This window comes from Dromiciops gliroides, chromosome 3, assembly GCF_019393635.1.
Source record: "Dromiciops gliroides isolate mDroGli1 chromosome 3, mDroGli1.pri, whole genome shotgun sequence".
Classification (NCBI taxonomy): domain Eukaryota; kingdom Metazoa; phylum Chordata; class Mammalia; order Microbiotheria; family Microbiotheriidae; genus Dromiciops; species Dromiciops gliroides.
The window spans coordinates 47,181,336-47,204,746 of record NC_057863.1 but is presented as its reverse complement, the minus strand read 5'-3'; the positions used below and the strand labels follow the sequence as shown (position 1 = coordinate 47,204,746).

The 23,411-nt window shown below is 41.3% G+C and overlaps 1 protein-coding gene and 1 non-coding gene across 2 annotated transcripts; both read right to left on the bottom strand.

Moving 5' to 3' along the window:
* Positions 1–2,541: 2,541 nt before the first annotated feature.
* Positions 2,542–2,678, bottom strand: LOC122752361. Its single transcript, XR_006356114.1, has one exon. It is a non-coding gene; the product is annotated as a small nucleolar RNA SNORA16B/SNORA16A family (small nucleolar RNA).
* A 2,803-nt stretch (positions 2,679–5,481) lies between these two features.
* On the bottom strand, positions 5,482–20,260 carry COMMD2 (COMM domain containing 2). Its single transcript, XM_043996871.1, has 5 exons — positions 20,032–20,260; positions 19,313–19,390; positions 15,755–15,837; positions 11,947–12,120; positions 5,482–6,098 (listed from the first exon to the last, which is right to left on the bottom strand). The coding sequence occupies exons 1-5, from the start codon at positions 20,096–20,098 to the stop codon at positions 5,901–5,903; spliced, it is 600 nt and encodes a 199-aa protein (XP_043852806.1). The 5' UTR covers positions 20,099–20,260; the 3' UTR covers positions 5,482–5,900.
* Between the last annotated feature and the right edge of the window lie 3,151 nt (positions 20,261–23,411).

Below are 23,411 nucleotides of genomic sequence, written 5' to 3'. Positions count from 1 at the left end.
GACAGAAGCTCTGCTTTGTCTTTTCTAACATGTACCCGGACAAAGAATAATAAAATGTCATCCCTAGAAATGCTTTATGAAGTCCTTCAAAGGGCATCTACCAAAGGATTTACCTTCCAGCTTCCTAAAGATGCACCACAGCAATTCCAAAGCAATACCAAGAATAAGAACAAATCACTTATTCACATAAAGAAAAGGCTTTAGGAGGAAAGGACTGGCAGAGAGAGCTTTATGGAGAGACAGCATTCAGAGGAAAGACATGGAACTTGGTATTGTCTAATGGAAAACTAAAAAAAAGGAAACAATAGAGACAGTATTTTTTTTAATGAGACTTGAAAGCTTGAAATAGGGATCTGTTTCAGGCCATCTTACTACCAAACTAAAGTAAAACAAAACAATTTTAGCCTGATAAATGGAGCACAGATTGTAAGACTAGATTTAAGAGGTGAAAGGGACCTCACAGGCCATTTCATCCAAACCACTCATTTTGTAGATTAGGAAATTGTGGCCTGGGAGGTTAAGTAACCCAAGGACACACGAGTAGTAATAGGGGTGGCACCTGAAACTAGGTCCTCTTGCTTTGAGGCCAGAGCTCCTGACACTGAACCACATAACCTTCCTACTGCTCAGGGACATTAATTTTTCCTGAGTAACAGAGAATTATTACCCATGACCCTCCTTACCTTCTCCCTCCCACTAGCTTCTTTAAAATAAATTAGCAATCTCTAAAAGCAACTAATCCCATTTAACAGATTAATTTTTAATTTTTATATCATATTAATTTCCAAATATATCCCTCCTTCCCTTCCCCAATCTAGCAAACTTTACCTTATAACAAAGATTTAAAAAGAAACCGCTAAGTTTTGCAAAACCAACCAACCCATCAAACGAGAAGATTGATTATAGGCCATTTAATTATTCTGTTGCACTGAACATAATTTGTCTTGTAAACTGTAAAACAAAACCTCCTGCAATACCTGAGCCACTCACACTTATCCCAGTCAAGTCCAATAGCTTATGGTAGATTCTCTTCCTCATTCTCTGAATTTTAATCTGGTTGTCTTCAGTCTTTTAGTTAACTGGGAAACCTTGGGGTTCTGTGAACTAAGCACATTCCTTTATAACCACAGGCATCCACTTCTCATTGGAGTTGTGACAATCACAATACTGGCATGCAGGTAAATGAGAACACAATTTGCTTTTCCCATCACAACTCCAGTTACCTCAGGGTACCCCAATTCCAACATAAAAAGTTTAATTGAATTCTGTTCTTTCACAGTAAGTGTGGAATACATTGCAGTTCTATTTGGCCTTTCCACAACATTTGCACAAGTCTGGACGCTGAATCACATGGGTGTTTTAGCCCTGGAAGAAATATGAAAGGATCCTTGCGGGGTAGAACTTGGAAGAAAAACAGCCCCAGTTGATATGAGAATACAGGAATTCTCCTTGGGCAAAAGGCACTTTCTGTAATCTCATTCCCTTTAGACTAAACTGTTAAAACTATTGGTCTGACTCTTAGTCTGGAAACCCCCAAAAGGTAAGAACTTCATCCCTTATTCTGTAGGGCATTTAGTCCCCAAAATGCCCTTAGTAATTTTTTTTTAATGAATCTTCATTACATATCAGGAAGAGTACTTTCAAATTTGCTTTTCTTGTCAACATAATGAAACAGAGATGGATAGATAATTGCCTTGTCACTGAATCAAAGAGAAAGGCCTTTTATGGTTGGTGAAAGGGCAAAAAAGCCTCTTCTCCATTTTTTCTCTCTGGTTCATTGCTGTAGGGATTGCTCCATGCTTGGAAATGAATAATGGTCTAGTCTTTGCAAGTAGAAAACGTTATGCAAGGCTCCAGCACGAATGAAGGAATGTGCCCTCGATCAGTAACGGTCATGTCAAAGACTACAACTAGTTACATTCCTAATTATAGCAACACCATTTGTGCCCTAACTGTTGGAAATTCATCACCTTTTATCCTACTAGTCAGAAACAATTGCTTTGCTTTAAAATGCCAAAAGTCTAACTATAAGATTAAACCAAACAACTCAGAGGTCAGACAGGGCTAAGCATAAGTTTTTGTTTGTACAGATGTTTGTATTCTCCAGCATTAAGCCCATAATGGAAACTAAACTACTTTTTTCTATTTTTACTTTTATGCCACGTGGAGGGAGTCTTCCAGACTTGTAATTATCAAACATATTTAAGTTCGTTTGAGTTGCTTGGGAGGAAAGTAGTAAAAAATAAAATAATAACCAGAAATTATACATCTGGCTCTCCTGTTTCTTCTTCTTATAAAGTTTACCATCATTTCCCCTTCATTCTTCTCATCAGCATAGTGCATTATTATTTTTTTTTTTTTAGTGAGGCAATTGGAGTTAAGTGACTAGCCAAGGGTCACACAGCTAATAAGTGTTAAGTGTCTGAGGCCGGATTTGAACTCAGGTACTCCTGACTCCAGGGCCAGTGCTCTATCCACTGCGCCACCTGGCTGCCCCCACCCCCACCCCCCACCCCCCCACCCCCGCTTTTTTTTTTTTGCTTCTGTCTTTTCCCATAATGTTGCAGTTCTATTACAGTGTTAAATAGAACAGCAACCGTCGGGAAACTGTCACTCTGGGCTCCTTTTTGACTGCAACAGCTACAGGAAGAACTGCTGCAGCTTCAATAAGGGCCTGATACTAAAATGACGAAAAAGGAAGATAATAAATGTTGGAGAGGCTGTGGGAAAATTGGAACACTAATGCATTGTTGGTGGAGCTGTGAGCTGATCCAACCATTCTGGAGAGCAATTTGGAATTATGCCCAAAGGGCAATAAAGCTGTGCATACCCTTTGACCCAGCAATTCCACTTTTAGGTCTTTTGCCTAAAGAAATCATGGAAGGGGGAAAGGGACCCACATGTACAAAAATATTTATAGCTGCTCTTTACGTGGTAGCAAGGAATTGGAAGTTGAGGGGGTGCCCATCAATTGGGGAATGGCTGGACAAGTTGTGGTATATGAATACAATGGAATACTATTGTGCTATAAGAAACGATGAGCAGGAGGAGTTCAGAGAAACCTGGAGGGTCTTGAGTGAGCTGATGATGAGTGAGATGAGTAGAACCAGAAGAACATTGTACACAGTATCATCAACATTGATTACCTACTGTAATGGAGTATATTCTTCTCACCAATGCAATGGTACAGAAGAGTTCCAGGGAACTCATGATAGAAGAGGATCTCCAAATCCAAGAAAAAAAAAAAGAAAGAACTGTGGAGTATAGATGCTGATTGAACCATATTATTTCTTTTGTTTTGGGTGCTGTTTTTTTTTCTATTTTGAGGTTTTGCATCACTGCTCTGATTCTTTCTCTTGTAACAGGATTAATGCAGAAATAGGATTAATGTTATTATGTGTATATATATATGTGTGTGTGTGTATATATATATATATATATGTATATGTATAGAGATATATAGATATAACCTATATCAGATTACCTGCTGTCTAGGGGAGGGGGGAGGGAGGGGAGGGAGGGAGAAAAATCTGAAATTGTAAAGCATGTATAAACAAAAGTTGAGAACTATCTTTACATGTAACGGAAAAAATAAAAAACCTCATACATTAAAAAAAAAAGACTGGTGGACCTCTCACCTCTATGAAGGGGTGATCACTTAATATTTTTAACTGTAAAGCAGGGTAATAATGTTAGCAGTACTTACCTCATAGGTTGTTGCTAGGAAGGTGCTTTTTTTTTTCCTATAAATATTTTGGTATTTTCCAGTTACATTTAGAGATAGTTTTCAACATTTGGTTTTTTTTAAAGATTGCTAGTTTCAAATTTTTCTCCCTCCCTCCCCTTCCTCCCCCCTCCCCAAGACAGCAAGTAATCTGATATAGGTTATATATGTACCATCACATTAAACATATTTCTGCATTAGTCATGAGAGAAGAATCAGAGCAAAAAGGAAAAACCTCAAAAAAAGAAAACAACAAAAAACAATAGAAACAGTATGGTTCGATTTGCATCCAGATTCCAGTTCCTTTTTTCTGGATTTGGAGAGTATTTTCCACTGTGAGTCCTTTGGAAATATCTTGGACCATTGCATTGCTGAGAAGAATCAAGTCTATCACAGATGATCAACACACAATGTTGTTGATACTGTGTATAATATTCTCCTGGTTCTGCTCATCTCACTCAGCATCAGTTTACTCAAGTCCTTGGGAAGGTGCTTTTAAGTTACAAAGCACTACATTAATGTGAATTATATCAGAGGCAGGACCTTATGTGGTTAAGTTAGGAATTCAATTCTGATGCTTGTGCCACCCTGGGCACCTCTTTGAGGCTGTGGAATACAACTGCTTATACTACCTACCTCACAAAATTGTTCTGGACAGTCACATATAAACCATCAAGTGCAATAGAAACTGTTGGAACTATCACACTGGAGAAAATAGGGGTTCAGAGAGACATGACTTACCCAAGGTCACTTTTACTAATTACAAAGCTACTAAATGTAGGAGCCTGGACTTGAACCCAGGCCTCAAATGGAGTCTTCTTTCCATTTTAATGCAGCTTCATACTTTTTTGGGGGGGAGGGGCAGCGCAATGAGGGTTTAGTGACTTGCCCAGGGTCACACAGCTGGTAAGTGTCAAGTGTCTGAGGTTGGATTTGAACTCAGGTCCTCCTGAATTCAGAGCTGGTGCTTTATCCACTGCACCACCTAGCTGCCCCAGCTTCATACATTTTTTTTTTCTTTTTTTGCTGGGCAATTGGGGTTAAGTGACTTGCCCAGGGTCACACAGCTAGGAAGTGTCAAGTGTCTGAGGCCAGATTTGAACTCAGGTCCTCCTGAATCCAAGGCTGGTGCTTTATCCACTGTGCCATCTAGCTGCCCCCTAAATAGGTTTGTTTTGTTTTGTTTTGTTTTTTAGTGAAGCAACTGGGGTTAAGTGACTTGCCCAGGGTCACACAGCTAGTAAGTGTTAAGTGTCTGAGGCCAGATTTGAACTCAGGTACTCCTGACTCTAGGGCCAGTGCTCTATCCACTGCACCACCTAGCTGTCAGCTTCATACATTTTTGTTTGGTTGGTTTTTTGTTGTTTTTTTTTTTTGGCAGAGCAACAGGGGTTAAGTGACTTGCCCAGGGTAAGTGTCAAGTGTCTGAGGCCAGATTTGAACTCAGGTACTCCTGAATCCAGGGCCAGTGCTTTAACCACTGCGCCATCTAGCTGCCCCCAGTTTCATACATTTTTAAAGGTATTTTTAAGGACTTGGAAGAATTTGATACATAATGAATTCAGGGTCGATTTTACTCATCACAGTCATAATGATGCTATATCAATGCTATTTCCATTTTTCAAATGTGCTGGAAACAGGGGAAGACAGGATCACCTTTACATAGGGACAACACAGGAATATTCCAAAAACATTACATCCCAAGTCAGCATTGTGAGTTTCTTTAAAAGAAAACTTTAATTCCGAACAACTAAGGTATCACATTGTATTTTTTATTTTAGATATAATTCAAATAAAATTTTTAGTTATCAGGGAATAAGGAAAATAATGAAAAACAATTATAAATTCAAAAAATCAAAAGACATTCTAAAAGATATTAATATGTACAGAAACCATGAATATAAATTCATTTCCAATTGACCTATCATCATACATACACATATGTTTATATAAAACAAAATTCATGTTATAACATTAAGAGGCTGGGCACAGGAAGCCTCATGAAAGGAACTTTAAGTTCTAATTGTTGCATCAGTGTTATGGCAGAGGAAAACAAAGGCCATTTGATTCAGATGTTTAGCTCTCTTAATTACAAGAAAAAAGAATTCCAACCAATGCTTGCTCTTTAACATTGTTTTATGAATAATTTGACCAGATTTACAACATAAATCCAATGCTATTTGATATTTCGGACAATTCTCCTACAGTGGTTTGTTTTCATTTCTCCTAATGCTTGTTCCAGTTGCTGAATCAAGTGGAGCAAGGTAGCTGGGTCAGTCTGCAAAACCTGGCTGCTACGCTCTCCATCCTGACTTAGATGCAGCTTTAGAGTCATTGCTGGTTTAATCTGTTGTCTTAGACATCTGCTAGCAAGCTAGATGTTTAAATGGAAGGGAAGCAGAGTTAAATATTCATACATATTAAAAATGAATGCGAAACACACACAAGAAAACATCTGGAAAATCTTTTAACTTCCAAGTGCTTAAAAATCAACATTTTAAAATATATTATTTAATCCCACCAACAACTCTTAGTCAGAAAGAACTATTACAATAATATAGACCAAAAATGAGTAATGGAATAAAAAGAAAAAAATCAGTCTAATGTGAAAGTTAAATGAACTGGGGTTTTAGTATAGGAAAAGAAGACTCAGAGGCAACAATATCATCCTTCAAATTTAAGAAAGGTCGTTGTGCTTTTTTTCTTAATGAAGGATATGTCAATCAGTTCTTTTATTCCATTTTTTTACAGAACTAAACAAGAGAAAAATAGCTTAAACAAAAACATAAAATTGTAGTTGTACATAAAGAATTTAACTGTCCAGCAGATAAAATGTTGGAATGGCACGTCAAAAGACTGAGGATTCTTTAGCTCTCAAGTAGAGACAGAGATTATTTGAGAGTTGGAAGGGACTTTAGATTAGAGCTCATCTAAGTTCAAATGTTACTGGAAAAAAGGCCTCCTTTGAACCAACATATATGCATAAGGACCTTGGCCAACTGTTTGTCAGTCAAACATCTGAAAGAGGACTCCTCTATGCCTGAGCTGAAGAGGGCCACTATACTAATGGAAAGTACTAACTTGCCTGTTTTAAATTGTTCAATTTCTCCTAGTTCAGTCTTCTGAGACTGAGAGGGACAAGTCTATTCTTTGTTTCACTTCCCAGCTCTTCAGATATTTGAAAATAGCTATCACGTCCCCTGTGAATCTTCAGATGAAACCCTCCCCTCCTCTCCTCCCATTTCTTCAAACAATTCTAGCACAACACGACAGCAAAGCCCTTCCCCATCCTGGATGTCCTCCTGAGAACACTTCTCTCACTTACCAATGTCTTCCTAAACGGAATCTTCCAAATGTAGTCTAGCCAGAGAAGAGTACTAAGGTTCTATCATCTCCTTACTCCTGGACTCTTAACATAGGCTAAAATCACATTTACTTTCTTGGCTGCTATATCATACTTCTAACTCATAATGAGTTTGAAGTCCATTAGATCAGCTAGGCCTTTCTCAGATGAACTGCTATCTTCTCTCATTTTGTAAATATAAAACTGATTTTTGACATAAGGGAAACTTCCAGATAACCAAAGTCTTTCTTCAAAAGTATCACATTTTAACAAGTTTCTCCCTCAAAGAAATATATTATTCATTTGCTTTTATCTTAAAAAAATCATTTTTCTTTAGGGTCATCATTATAAATTATTAAACCATTTACAACTCCTTTTTGCTTTTTAGTTGTTCTTTCTCCTTCCTAGAAGACATTGATCAACTGTTACTTTTCCCTTTTTCTCTCTCTAACTGTCCATTAGCCGGCTTTGCATCATCCTCTCAGTTTACTGGTCCTAATCTACAGCAAGCTAGCACAACATACACATTTGGTAAAAATTTTTTGCTAAAATGGTCAGAAACAGTCTGAGTTTGTAACCTTGGGCTTGGCACAAGCTCTCAGAGCCTCAGCTCTCTAAACTATAAAATGAGGGGAATTAAGCCAGGTGATTTACAAATACAAATTCCTTTTACCTGGTGAAAGTTTCTAATTCATTCAGAATACACCATGCCTGGTATCATATTTTTATGTCCCTCATCTCTTCAAACAGTTTGCTAATCCTTGGAGAGCAGGTATTATATCCTACACCATGATATAAATGATAAGCCCGCAAAGGGGACTACGAAGGAGGACAACCAGAAGCAGTAGTATTAAGAAAACCTAGAGATCCAGGAAGAGAGAGTGGTCAACAACGCCAAAGGCAGCAGACTAACTGTGAAGAATGAGAACTGAGAAAAGACCAAAAGATTCAACAATTAAAGGGTCTTCAGGTAACTTCAGAGAGAGGCATTTCAATTGAGTGAGGAAACTGGAAACTCAACTGAAGAAGTGGGTGTAGACAGTTTTTTCAAGGAGTTTGGCCAAGAAAGGGGAGAGATAGAAGATATCAGCTTTGAGGGGGTGATAGGGTGTAGAGAAAGTTGTTTAAGGATGGGTGAAACTTGGGCATATATGAAGGCTATAGGGAAGGAACCGAAAAAGGAAACAGGATGAAGATTTGAGAGAGTAAGCATGATTGAGGATGCAATCTGCCAGAGAAGATACAAGGGGATGGGATCAAATACACATGCAGAAGGGCTTTTGGCAGGAAAGACCACTTCTTATCAGAGATCAGGAGAAGAGAAAGAATGGAGGATGGTATTAGGGAGTTTTGAGATAAAGGAAATAGGAGCTTACATAAGTGGTCTCAATTTTCTCTGTAAAGCAAGGTCCTCATCTAAGAGAGAGGAGGGAAGGGGAGGTATGGGAAGCTTGAGAAAGGAAGAGGTGGTTTCCAATAGCTCCTGTGAGAGTGAAATAGGGAACCAATTAGGGAAGTAAAAGGACTGCCAGGCCGTCATGGGAAATTAATTTTGGATCACATGAATTTAGAATATTCCCAGTCAGCATGGTTCTAAGACTTCCTCTGGCTCCACTCAGTAGCTTGTTAGTAGGATGAGAGGAGGCACACAGAGGTGAGAGTAATCTAGGTGTGAAGTGTGGCAAGAGATTATCGGCAGCAGGACAAAAGGTAGGGATTTCCTGAGCAGTGTTAGGTATAGAACTGAAATGACTAACTAGAAGGTACAGATAAGAAAAGAAGAAAAGTGAAGTAAGAGTAGGGGTAATGTCATGAGAAAGTACTTTGGAGTGGAAGAATTGGACATCTCCATGATGGTGAAAAACAGGTTTAGGAGGGGTGAGGCATAAGAAGAGATGTACTAAGAGTTTCTAAAAATAAAGTTTCCAATCAGTTTCTAACCAAGGAAAAGTGGCACATTTATGGGTAATAGTGAGATCAATTCCTAAGAGTGGCTGAGATGGAATGAATCAGGTCGTGAGATTTAAGAAGCCTAAAGAATTTGGAGTTTAGGGAGCTTGAGGGAGCATCATCAATGTGAAATCTCCTAGCTTAAGGGTAGGAGTTGAGGACAGCAAGATGGTGAGCCAGGTGCTGAACTCTGAGAAGAGAGAATGACCTGGGGGCTAGTATACAATAGCCACCATGATTTAAATTAGTTGGAAATTTTTGACTGAGTGGATATGTACCTAACCTGTTCTACAGGACCAAAAGATTTATGGCTAGTAGAGAACTCAAAGATCATCTTGGTGAACCTTAGCAAAACTAGGCCCCAAGAGACAAGGTACTTTTAAAGGTCACACAGATAGTAAACAACAGATCCAAGATTTGAACTCAAGTACTGTACATCCAATGCCCTTCTATATTATACTGTCTCATCACTTCCTTTGGTAAACTTTCAGAATCAAATAAAACATATGATTGTACCTTTATTTATTAATTTATTCTGAGAAAAAAGCTCAGTCATACCTATACTTATGGGATACAGGTAAATAGCGAATATAATTGTAATGGCATGAAGTACTTTATTTGACCTTGTTTTTCTACGAGGAAAAATTATTTTGCTCTGATCTACAACATTTTCTCATAGTTTGAAAAATGTTAAAAGTAAAATTAGATGCATCAGGGCCAACTTTAGAACTGTATTTATATTTAAAGGGCTACATCTCAAGAAGGAACGGGTAGGGTAACCTGATAAAGAGATATAAAACCGAAGATAATCTTATTTGACACTAACTCTTTTTAGGTTAGCTTATGAAAAACAGCACACATTAAAAGCTCTGGAGTTCTCTATTTAACCACAGACACAGGACAGAGTTAATTTAAACAAGAGTAATATGTTCTTATGCTGTCTAATGTGGACCACCCCTGAAGTTTTAACAGGGAAGCCCAGTGTGAAACATTCAATTTACTGTTATTAACAAGGGCATAAATTGTACTCTTGATTTATTCTGGGCATCTTTCCACTGGAAACTAGGCTGACCATCACCTCATTTGACATAAGCTACTGCACATTAATTAAATAGTAAAAGTTTACTCATTACCCTTCAGTGGGGCCAAGTCAGTAACTTAGAAATGAAAGGCTCTGTATCTTGTTACTAATCATTTGGTCTCTTCATTTGACACATTTTCCATGTCAGTTCAAATCCCTTAAACTAAGTAAATTTAAGAAAAACTCAATTATGTCATTGAAGCGTTTTAGGGTTAAAAAGCAAAAATCATTACAGCAGATTTTCAATTCTGAACTGCAATGATCATCATCTTACACAATTTAGACTTGGGTCTTATTTAATCAGCTATGCATTTGTTTCCATTTCAGAAGCTTTTCCCTTTTTCTCTTTGTAGCCTTGGCACCTTGAATAGTGCCTAGCCCGTAGGACAGGGATGGGGCCTGAATCCTATGATTTCACTGAACTAGGGAACTAACGCCCTCCCCCAATGCAGATCAGCATTTTCTCCAGAGCTTCATCTTAGAGAGTTTTCTAGAACACAAAGTAATTTCCTTAAAGTCACACAGGTAATATATGTCAGAAGCATGGCTTGATCCTAGGTCTTCCTGGCTGAGGCCAGTTCTCTGTCCGCTACACCAAAGGTGTCAAACACTGCCCACAAAAGTCCCCAGTACTGATTGAACTAGAATAGAATTTAAATGGGAAATGTTTAATAAAATAAATTAAAATACAACAAAAATAATGCTAATTTGTTAAGTCAACATGTGGTCTGCAGGGGTGGCATCTGGCAAGTTCTCCATAAATACTTGCTGATTGATAGGAATTGATATCATGCTGGCTGCTTTTAGCATATTCATTTGGTAATCACTTTTTTGGTTTTGTTTTGCAGGGCAATGAGGGTTAAGTGACTTGTCCAGGGTCACACAGCTAGTGTCAAGGGTCTGAGGCTGGATTTGAACTCAGGCCCTCCTGACTCCAGGCCCATCACTCTATTCTCTTCACCACCTAGCTGTCTCCCCAATCTGCGTAAGGCACTGTAACTCAGAACTTCTGAGCTCAAGAGATCTGCTAGCTTCAGCTTCTCCACCATGCCCAGATCGGAATAATGTTCTTAAATGCATAAAATATACAGTATTACAAACAGGTACTCCTCTTTAATTCACTTCTACTTCCACTATCAAACAATTAACATTTAGGGGCAGCTAGGTGGCGCAGTGGATAGAGCACTGGCCCTGGAGTCAGGAGTACCTGAGTTCAAATCCGGCCTCAGACATATAACACTTACTAGCTGTGTGACCCTGGGCAAGTCACTACTTAACCCCAATTGCCTCACTTAAAAAAAAAAAACATTTAACTATGCATCTTTTTTCCATTGGTACAATAAAATAAGTACTGATAAAAGCTTTACCTTTTAGGGGGCAGCCAGGTGGCACAGTGGATAAAGCATTAGCTCTGGATTCAGGAGGACCTGAGTTCAAATCCAGCCTCAGACACTTGACACTTATTAGCTGAGTGACCTTGGGCAAGTCATTTAACCCTCATTGCCCCACCCCCACCCCCCAAAAAATTTACCTTTCAACAAAACCTTTCCAGCTATCTTCAAAATAATTTTAGACTACCATAAAATGTGGTTTTTAAAAGTTTATTTGAAAAATCTTTGCAATTACCTCTTGTTTCATATTGCTCAATTTTCCTCATTTAAATGCACAAAGATGCTCACCTAAAACTGAAGCCACTATTTACCAATTATTTATAAATTAGCCTCAAAATACACATGAAAAAACACAATTGTTTTAAAATAAATATTGTAAAGGCATTTAAAGAATGAAGCGAAGGAGGATAAGCCTAAAATAATAGTCAATTCTCCAACATATCAGAAATGATCCTACCTGTACATCTAATCTCCACTCAAGATTGTGGTAACTGGGGAACACTGGTGCCAACTCACTCAGAATTGTTCTGATTTCCTTTCTGTTGTCAAGATAAAGCTGAAGCAACAATTTATTCAAGTCTTCACTGAATCCTAAAACAAGCACAGAATCTTGGAAATCCAGTTCAGAAATCTGGAAGAATACAGAAAGTATTATGTAGTAACAAACAATTAGCATACATATTAAATTTCAAAGTTTAGTAGATACAAACTCTTCAGCTTCTTTTTGTCTAATAAAGTATTCTGTACTCAATCAAAAACCCATCTAATAATCACACTTCCTGACTAACCCTACAAAACTTGAAAGAATGATACTGCATCTTGAATTGTGGGAATGAAGAGGAAAGAATTCTACAGATACTGATGATATGTCCCACAATGAAAAGTTCTCTCTACTCTTTTACATATAATTAACTGAGAAAGAAAATCAAAATCAATTCACTAGCTGCCTCCTCTTGAATATATTGTTGTGATTTTGTTTCAGTAAAATTCACAATTAGGATAATGCTAAAAGAAGTTTTTTTCATATAAATATTTTATTATTTTCCAGTTACATTTAGAGATAGTTTTCAACATTTGTTTTTATAATATTTAATAATATTTATAATATTTTTCTCCCTCCCTCCCCAAGACAGCAAGTAATCTGATATAGGTTACATATGTACAATCACAATAAACATATTTCTGCATTAGACATGTTATGAGAGAAGAATCAGAACAAAAAGGAAAAACCTCAATAAAGAAAAACAACAAAAACAATATAAATAGTATGGTTTGGTCTGCATCCAGATTCAACAGTTCTTTTTTTTTTCCCTGGATTTGGAGAGCATTTTCCATCATGAGTCCCCTGGAACTATCTTGGACCACTGTATTGTTGAGAAGAATCAAGTCTATCACAGTTGATCAACACACAATGTTGCTGATACTGTGTACAATGTTCTCCTGGTTCTGGGAACTCATCATCAATTCATGCAAGTCCTTCCAGGTTTCTCTGAAATCCACCTACTCATCGTTTCTTACAGTGCAATAGTATTCCACCACATTCATATACCAGTTCAGCCGTTCCCCAATTGATGGGCAGCCCCTCAATTTCCAATTCCTTGCCACCACAAAAAGAGCAGCTATAAATATTTTTGTACATGTGGAACTATGCCCAAAGTGGGGCATGCTAGTTTTCTCCCTCCCTCCGCTCCCTCTCCCCCTCCTCTAGACAGCAGGTAATCTGATAGAGGTTATATATACATAATAACATTAAACATATTTCTGCATTAGTCATGTTGTGAGAAGAGTCAGAGCAAAAAGGAAAAACCTCAAAACAGAAAAACAACAGCACCCAAAACAAAAGAAATAGTATGGTCCAATCAGCATCCATATTCCACAGTTCCTTTTTTTTTTCTGGATTTGGAGAACCTTTTCCATCATGAGTCCTTTGGAACTTTGTACCATTGTATTGGTGAGATTGGTATTGGTATTCTTACAGCACAATAGAATTCCATTACATTCATATACCACAACTTGTTCAGCCATTCCCCAATTGATGGACATTCCCTCAATTTCCAATTCCTTGCCACCACAAAAAGAGAAGCTATAAATATTTTTGAACATGTGGGTCCTTTTCTCTTTTCTATGATCTCCTTGGGAAAAAAGACCCAAAAGTGGTATTGCTGAGTCAAAGGGTATGCACAGCTTTATAGCCCTTTGGGCACAATTCCAAACTGCTCTCCAGAATGGTTGGACCAGTTCACAGCTCCACCAACAAAGCATTAGTGTTCCAATTTTTCCACAGCTTCTCCAACATTTATTATTTTCCTTTTTTGTCATTTTAGCCAATCTGATAGGGGTCAAGTGGTACCTCAGAGTTGTTTTAATTTGCATTTCTCTAATCAATAGTGATTTAGAGCATTTTTTCATATGGCAATAGATAGCTTTGATTTCTTCATCAGAAAACTGCCTGTTCATATCCTTTGACCATTTCTCAATTGGGGAATGACTTGGATTCTTATAAATTTGATTTAGTTCCCAATATATTTTAGAAATGAGGCCTTTATCAGAAGTATTGGCTATAAAAATTATTTCCCAGCTTTCTGCATCCCTTCTAATTTTGGATGTATTGCTTCTGTTTGTACAAAACCTTTTTAATTTAATGTAATCAAAATCATCCATTTTGCATTTCATAATATTCTCTATCTCTTGTTTGGTCATAAACTGTTCTCCTTTCCAAAGATCTGAAAGGTAGACTATTCCTTCCTCTCCTAATACCTATGGTATCACTTTTTATGTCTAAATCATGTACCCATTTTGACCTTATTTTAGTAAAAGGTGTAAGATGTTGGTCTATGCCTAGTTTCTGCCATACTCTCTTCCAGTTTTCCCAGCAGTTTTTGTCAAATACTGAGTTCCTATCCCAGAAGCTGGAGTCTTTGTGTTTATCAAACACTACATTACTAAAGTCATTTACTACTGTGTCTCCTGTGCCTAACTTATTCCATTGATCCTCCACTCTATTTCTTAGCCAGTACCAGATAGCTTTGATGACTGCCACTTTATAGTAGACCTTCAGATTTGGTACAGCTAGCCCACCTTCCTGTGCATTTTTTTCATTATTTCCTTTGATATTCTTGACCTTTTGTTTTTCCAGATGAATTTTGTTATTATTTGTTCTAGCTCTATAAAATAATTTTCAGGTAGTCTGATTGGTATGACACTGAATAAGTACATTAATTTAGGTAGAATTGTCATTTTTATTATATTAGCTTGGCCTATTCATGAGCAATTGATCTTTTTCCAATTATTTAGATCTGATTTGATTTGTGTGAAAAGTGTTTTGTAATTGTGTTCATAGAGTTCTTGGGTTTGCATTGGCAAGTAGACTCCCAAGCATTTTATATTGTCTACTGTTACTTTAAATAGAATTTCTCTTTCTATCTCTTTTTTGTTTGTTTGTTTTTTGTGGGGCAATGGGGGTTAAGTGACTTGCCCAGGGTCACACAGCTAGTAAGTGCCGAGTGTCTGAGGCCGGATTTGAACTCAGATACTCCTGAATCCAGGGCTGGTGTTTTATCCACTGCGCCATCTAGCTGCCCCCTCTTTCTATCTCTTGCTGCTGGACTTTTTTTGTTTGTTTGTTTGTTTGTTTTTTTTAAGTGAGGCAATTGGGGTTAAGTGACTTGCCCAGGGTCACACAGCTAGTAAGTGTTAAGTGTCTGAGGCCGGATTTGAACTCAGGTACTCCTGACTCCAGGGCTGGTGCTCTATCCACTGTGCCACCTAGCTGCCCCTGCTGCTGGACTTTTAAATAAATTTTTATTGATATTCTTGGTTTTACATTAAATCTGGTTGTACATTAATTTTCCCCTTGCATCCTTCCTCCCTCTTCCCCTAGAAATCATCCCATATATTGAATGCCTTAGGATAATTCTAAATCTACAAAAACAGGTTAGCCCTTTTCCCAGAATACACTGTTGTTACTGCTCCATTATCACATCTGGGCTCAGATCGAGATCCAAAGCCAACACCTTCCCCCATAGCACTTGTAGAACATGTCAGAATCACACCATTCTACAGCAGGGTTAAGAAGGTGTTCCAGGATAACAACCTTGTCCATTAGGATTCATACATTTCTTTACATAGTACCACTAAACTACTTATGAACCATAAATCTACTTCACCAACTTCTGCAGATACCTGAAGCCAATACTTTATACAAGACAGAAAGCTTCTTACCACTTTCACAATATGGAATAAGAATGGTTTTCAACAGGCCTTACCATAAGTTTTGAGCTCTCAGTGAGTAGGTATGTTAATCCCTCAACTCCATGCTGGACTGTGTTACTACTAACATTAAGTTTTCCTGAGGGCAGAAGAAAAGGGAATCACAATACAGCAAGTTATTTTCCTGTAAGACATCTCTTTTTATAATTTCATTCTATCTTTTAATTTTGAGTCATATATATTATCCAAGGCTCTGCATTTTACACTTACCTCAATTAGGATGAAAACTGCAAATTATACAAACTTTTACAAAGCTAAGCCCAGGTGCCTCTACTTTCTGTTCTCTCACTTTTCAGAATGCTGCGATCTGGTCTCCTACTTCATTTCTCAAATAAAACTGCTCCCTCAAAGTTGCCAATGACCTTCCAATTGCTCAGTCTTTATACTTCTTCAACTTTCAGCAGGATGTGATACTGTTGATCTACCACCCCATCCATGGTTTGGGTTTGGGGGAAGGGGGGTTTGAGTGTTCACTCTTGGTTCTCCTCTTACCTACCCAACTGCTCCTTCTCAGTGCCTGCTCATATCATGCCCTCTTAACTATGAGCATCCTGCCAAGGCCTCATCCTAGACCCTCTTCTCTTTTCTCTCAACTCCCTCCCTTGGTGACCGCATCAGCTCCTAGATGCTGCCATTTCTATGCAAGCAGTCCTCACCTGTCCCCACCAGTCCACTCCTATGTCACTAATGGCACATTTTCAACCACATGTTCCTCTCTCAAACTCAATGGACCCAAACAACTCTTCATACCACTCCCTTCCTCAGGTCCCCTCCCACTTCATATCTTCCTGTAGATTGTACCTCCAAGCCATCTCTTACATGAATCCCATCCTCTCCACTCACTTGCTCCCCCTGGTTCAGGCCCCATCACCTCTTACCAGATCCACTGCAGTGGCCGCCTCACTGGTCTCCCTGCTCCGAGCCTATCACCTCCCCAATCTTTGCTCCACACAGCTTCTAAATCCATGCTTTCCTCTCCAGTACTAGTTGTCCCTTCTCTTACACCTCTTCTAGCACTGGTCCTGGAGGAGGAACATCTTTGAGCCCACTGTCATTCCTGGACTCTCCCCTCTAACTCCTTTCCTCAGCTGAAGCCCACTCAAACTCAAGTTTCCCACCTGATCCACATTGTGTCAGTTTATTATAGCCCTTCCCTTCCCCAGGAGTTCAGCACCTGATCACCTTCTTCCTCTCCTGCCTAAAGGCTGCTCTCACGCAAGAGGATTTATTTGCACCCCCCTAACTTCCTCATAGCTCAGACTCCTTCAATCCTACAACTTCACTCTAACTCAGTCCCACAGAGGGAGAGGGTCACATACTAGATTTCAACATTACTGAAAAACGTTCCACTTCCCTTATCAGAAACGTTCACATTCCCTTATCTGACCATAACCTATAATTCTCTCTCCCCCTCCCTATGCTTCCCCCCTCCCACCCTTAAGTTCTCACCCTGCTCCTGCATCTCTCACCAGGGGTTCTTGCGGACATTCCTCTTGCCAAACCTCAGCATTACTGCCTGCCGAGGCTCCTGATCACAAGCTACTGCCCTAGGCTGGAAAGTACCACAACCATGCTGACTGGGCACACTCTAAACACACGTAACCCAAAGGCAACTGGGCCCTCACCGCAGCAAGGCAGTGCTTCTATTCCTTCCAAATTGATGACTTACCTCACTCTCCAAAGAAGCTATTCCAAACTTTCTCTTCATCCCCCTCAAGCCTCTCTTCCTCCTCTCAGCTACAGACCTTGTCTCTTACTTTACAGAGAAAACAGACCATTTAATGTGAATTCCCTCTGCTCTTCATCTCACAACAATTTAGCATCATCCTCCACTCTGCTACTTTCTCCCAGTTTCTGACAAAGAAACTTTCCCTTCTTGCAAAGGCAAAACTGTCTAAATGTGTACTCAGGCAATTAGATGGCCCAATGGAGAGTGCTGTACCAGGAGTCAGAAAACCCAAGTTCTAGTCCTGCTCCAGCTCTGTGACTCAGGGCAAATCACTTAATCTTTTTCAGATTTAGTGTCCCCATCTATAAAATGGGAATGATAATGTCCCCTATCACCCAAAGTTGTCATGAAGATAAAATATCTCTAAAGCACTTTACAAACCTTAGAGCAATATGTGGTATGTTATTTAGCTCATCTTCTCCAGCAGATTTCAATCTCAATCATTCCTCTTTCATGAATCTTCAACCTTTCCTTATCCCTGCTGCTTGTCTTTCCAATGCTTAAAATACCTTCACCAAACCTGACCATCCCCTCAAACATGCTGTATCTCTTCTCCTTTCTAAACAACCAAATTCTTTGCAAAAGCTATCAACACATTCTCTCCCCTCACTCCTGAACCTTTTGTAAGCTAGCTTCCAATGTCATCATTTAGCTAAAATTGCTCTCTCCAAAGTTACCAATGATCTTCCTTGCCAAACCTGATGATCTTTTTTGGTAGCCATCCTTCTCCACCTACCTGCTGCACTTGGCACTGTGGAGCCCCGTTTAATGGATACTCTCCCCTCTGGGGTTTGTGACACTGCTCTCTCCTGGTTTGCCTCTTTCCTCAGTGACTGTTTACTCTGTCTTTGTTGCCTCTTCGTGAATATCACACTCTCCAAATGTGATTTTCCCCAAAGTTCTGACCTAGACCCTCTTTCTTTCTCCTACTATACTCTCTCTCTCAATAATATCATCAGCTCCCATGGGTTCTATTTTTTCTTTGCAGATGACTCAAGGATCTTATCTATTAGCCCTAATCTTTGCCCTGAAATTCGGTCCTGAATCACCAATAGCCTATTCTCATTTCAAACTGAATATGCCAGAGACACCTTAAACTTAACAGGTTCAAAACTGAATTCTTTTTCTCCTTAAACTTTCCCCTTCCGCAAAGACCCTATTTTTGTTATAGGTGACACTATAATTTTAGTCCTGAAGGTTCATGGTCTCAGCATTATCAACTCCTCATTCTCCTTTACTCCACATATACAATCTGTTGCCAAACCTTGTTATTTCTATCTTCTCTCTCAAATGCAACCCTTTCTCTCTACTCCTAGCTGCCACTTTAGTTTAGGCCATCATTACCTCTAGCCTAAATTATTTTAACAGTCTCCTAATGGATATCCCTGCCTCAAGTCTCTAAAGACACATTTGATCAGGTCATTCCCCCACTTAACCGTAGGGGCTTCTGAGTGCCGGGAATCCCGGCTGCTGAAAATGGACTCAAGGGGCCTCGGCCCCGGGTCCCCCGGGTTACACCCTCCTCTTCAGTGCCGGGCACTTATTAAGTGTTTCCTGTGTAGGCGGCCGGGGGGGGGGGGGGCTGGGTTTGGGGGCAGGACCCCCCCCCCCCGCACTCGAGGGTTACTTTCACATTCTGCGCCTCCCCCACCGCTCTGAGCCTCGGTTTCCCCCTCTGTAAAGTGGGGGCAGGGGGAGGTCTAGAGGCCTATCCAAGAGCCTCCGCGCTCGAGCCGGAGACCCATGAACGCCCAAAGGGCCGTTCAGGAGGCGCGGCCACGACCACTGGTGGACAGTCCGGCCCCGAGCTCCGCACGCTCCTTACTGGCGGCTCCTTCGTAGACTTTCGGGTTGGACCCTTTCCTCAGAAACTCGAGAGCGATCCGGCCGAACTCGGCGACCACTGACAAGAGAAGACAAGAGAAGGGGGAGTGGGCGCGAGGACGAGGACTGAGCTCGCGGGGGTGGGAGGGCGGAACAGGGCTGGAGCGCGCTACCCGTGGGGGAGGGGGAGAAGGCCCGGCGCGCGAGGCTGGGAGCGCGCAAGCGCGAGGGCGGGGGAGGAGAGAGGACGTGGCGCCACGAGAACGTAGGGGACTGGGGAGGTCGGGAGAGAAAACCAACAATAGGGGGCGCCTGAGGTTTGGAGAACGCAAGCGCAAGCCGAGCCAAGAGGGAGAAAGGAGGAAAGCTCACTGGGGAGAGAGGGAGGGGTGAGGGGCGCGCGAGGTTGGGTGTGGTCGCGAGAACTAGAGCGAAGTGGGCGCGTGACCCGGATGAGTTGGACAGAGTGCCAGAAGGCTTCAGGAGGAGGGAGGGGAGGGGAAGGTCCGTGAGGAAGCGCCAGACTGGGAAGGAGAAGCCGCACTGGGCGGAGATTGCGGGGGTCGGTAGGGGGCGCGCGAGGCTGCAAAGGAGCAGATGCTCGGGGCGTCGGTAGGGGGCGGTGGGGCGCGTGAAGATGGGCGTGTGGGCCCCCCCCATCCCCGCTAGCCTCCCTCCTCCCGCGCGCGCACGCGCAGGCACGGGGGCGGGCGCACTGACCGGCGTAGTCCACCTTGGGCAGGAAGCTCAGGTGCTCGCGGTGCTCCTCAGACAGCTCCAGAAGCATCTTTGCAGCCTCCTCCGCGGGCCCAACGCCGGCAGCGACAGCGGCGGATGCCGGAGGGGTGCAGGTTCTAGAGAACGCTTCCGTCCGCCGAGTGCGCTGCGGGCCGCTCCGGCGATGCCGCGTCCTCCCGAAACGGCGGTTCCGGCCGACGACGTCTGCCTTCCCGGCCCCGCCCCCGCGCATCCCGAGAGGCCGCGCCGCTTCTTCCTGAATCCCCGGCCCAGGCGTGCCCTGCGTGGGGAGAGCTGGCGTCCGCCTGAATGCGGAGCTGGCCGCGGGTCCGAGGGCGATGGGACCAGCCCGGAGCGTGCCTAATCCCGGGCGCTAATTAGCCCTTTGACTCCGAGTCCCGGACGCTTCTATTTCCCTTAGTGTGCTTTTATTGAGATGATTGACAGACAGTGCCCCCCCTAGCACAGCCCCAGTGCAGTTAGTCACCCCGGCCCTGCACTACGGCAACAGCAATCCGTCCCCTGCTTAGCTGCCAGAGAGGACCCTCCTAAATCACACCTCCCCCCCACCTCCAGTGTAGGAGTTAAGCACCTACTGTGTGCCAGCCCTTTACAAATGTTATCTCCTTTGACCTTCACGACGACTCTGGGAAATAGGGGCTGTTACTCTCATTTTACACCTGAGGAAACTGAGGCAGACGGGGGACTTGATCAGGGACACAGAACTAGTAAGCTTCTGAGTCAGGATTTGAACTCAAATCCATCCACTTGCTCCTCTCACTGCGTCTAATTGGAGGTTCACATATAAATTCTGGCTTTTAAAGCCCTCCGGAGCACTAGTTTTACACATCAGTCCCTGGCGTTCTGTCACTCGGTTGGTCCCTCCATCTCTGGTCTTGGTGCCTTATCTTAAATAAATTGCCCAAATAGTAGCGAATTAACCGGGCTCTCTGATTGCTTTTCACGCTTGCAGCCGGGACCACGCCGGCTTTCTCCTCGACACTCGGACTGTTCGGAGTATTATAGAAAGGAAGCAGGGGCGTTAGTTTCCCCGCTCTGCCTCTGCCGTTCCGGCCTCCGGCCCCCCTTTCTTTCACCTTGCATCTTTGTCTCTTCTTTCTCTTTTCAGTTTCAGCCCCCACTCTCCTTTCTCTGCCTCCGTCCCAATGGCGTGTAAAATGTCTTTTTCACCTCTTACCATAATCACAGCTTGACTCACCGCCCTGACAGAGACAAAAGCATAGTGACATCCGTCATATGTGTGTGCCACCCCTTCAGGAAAGTGCCTGAGATGGGCTCCCAACAGCATGAATTGGGAGTGGAGATATGAAAAGAATAAATAAATACTTCTAGCACCAAACCCCAGCTGTGAAAGCTGGAATAATATTTAGTAATGTTTGGAGCACTCAGAGCAGAGGTGATTGAGTTTCCAGCATATCACGGGAGATTAAGATTTCAATAAGAATTAGGACATTCCTTTTTGTCTATGTAAAATACAATAACAACACTTAGAGGTCTTAGTGCCTCTCCTTAAATAAGCTTCATAAATATTAGCTAATTAATCCTAAGAAGGCTCCAGTAAAATGGCAGGATTAGGTAGTAAGGTTATTTCACTGTGCTGTTAGTGAATGAGAGTCTAATGTTCCCCCTCAGCATTTTCTATGGATTAAAAAAAAAAAAGAATTCGATTTTTATCTTGCTCTGCAGGGGTGCATAGCTTCAATGTATCGACTTGGAATCCAATTTATTTTATACAGTGATGTATTTCACACCCTAGAGAGGACCCAAAAGATTTATGAGCAAAACCTTTAATACTTAAGGAAATATTTTTCTTTAAAATACATAATCCAAGCAATACATTGATGCTAGGGAGTTTTCTTTAAGCAGAGACTCAATCCTACAAAAATATTATGTTATGTGGGTTAATGGTAATCTTTTAAAGGTTTTATTTAACACATACGTATGTCACATTTCATAAATATAATTTTTAAATTGTTTTAAAATCAGAACAAATATTTACAATTACGCTTATGATTACAATTCTTTAAAAAATATTTGCTTGAGGGGGCAGCTAGGTGGCGCAGTGGATAAGGCACCAACCTTGGATTCAGGAGGACCTGAGTTCAAACCCAGCCTCAGAGACTTTACTAGCTGTGTGACCCTGGGCAAGTCACTTAACCCCTATTGCCCTGAAAAAAAAAAATATATATATATATATATATATTTGCTTGAAAGTTTTGGGTTTGGTTTTGCAGTTTTTGTTTTCTTGTTCAGTCAATAAATACTTATTAGGCACCTACTATGTCCCAGGGACTGTGCTAATCACTGGGGATACAAATTCGAAAATGAAAATCTCTGCCTTGGAGGAGTATATAATCCAATGGGGGAAGATAGCCCAGAAAAACTGAAGCCTCCCTTCAGTTGTGGGGCAGGGTGGCAAGGGATGAGACAAAAAAATGAAGTCCAAAGGAGAGCAGCTGGATGGGAAATGAAGAAATGGCTGGCCTGGGCTCCCTCCTTAAATGGAGGTTTGGGGTGTAGCTCTCTCCTCTGGCCTTCAGTCAGTGGGGTGCTAGGGAGAAGGAATATTGGTGAGGCATGAGCAGTACTGATGTGTTCTTAGAGGACGATCAGGCTCCTGGACCGTGGTTTCAGATTGGCTTGGTATTGATCCTTCACAGACTTCTCCTTTGATGGCTCACTGTGATATGAAAGTGACTCTAGATTTCTGATGGCAGTGAAAACTGTGGCAGGTTCCACCATACTGAAAAGAGTTCTAGAACGGTGCCAGTAACAGATCGAGTCTGCTTTCCAGGGCCATTCTAACTAAACAAGACTTTTCATTATCAGTAGCCTGGCCTCTGTTGAAATGTAGGTTCCCAAGCATAACATAGAACAGTGAGTGGTGTTATAAACTTTTATTGACATACTAATTAACTGACCACTTGGTTATGAATTCTTTGGTCATAACAACTCAAGACACAGAAAAATGCAGGTTGTCCCTCAATCATTCCCACTTTAGTCGTGATGGTGATAAAGTGCTGCTCAGGGAGTAGAGCATGCTAAAAGGTACCTGGTTTTTACATTTTTATAAACTTTACCTTAGCTGTTGGTACTCTAAGTGGGAATTACTCATTCCAAATACCAACATATGTTACTGGAGAAACTTAAGTATCTCCCTTTGCTCATGCGTGCATGTGCACGAGCACACACACACACACACACACACACACCCTCAATAAAGAAAACCAGAAGAGAGAGAGAAGTTGCAGCTAATGGAAGGATGGTTCCTAGAGAGGCAGAAAAGTTGGTACAACTGCTTTTATTGGGCATCCAAAGGCAACATGAAACATCGTGTCATA

Excerpts from the sequence above, each read along its gene's own strand:
- COMMD2 (XM_043996871.1), bottom strand. The coding sequence starts at position 20,098 with ATGCTTCTGGAGCTGTCTGAGGAGCACCGCGAGCACCTGAGCTTCCTG. Across the intron at positions 19,391-20,031 it reads GCCCAAGGTGGACTACGCCG|TGGTCGCCGAGTTCGGCCGG; the intron begins GTCAGTGCGCCC and ends TTCTCTTGTCAG. Across the intron at positions 12,121-15,754 it reads CTGAGAGCTCAAAACTTATG|ATTTCTGAACTGGATTTCCA; the intron begins GTAAGGCCTGTT and ends GTATTCTTCCAG.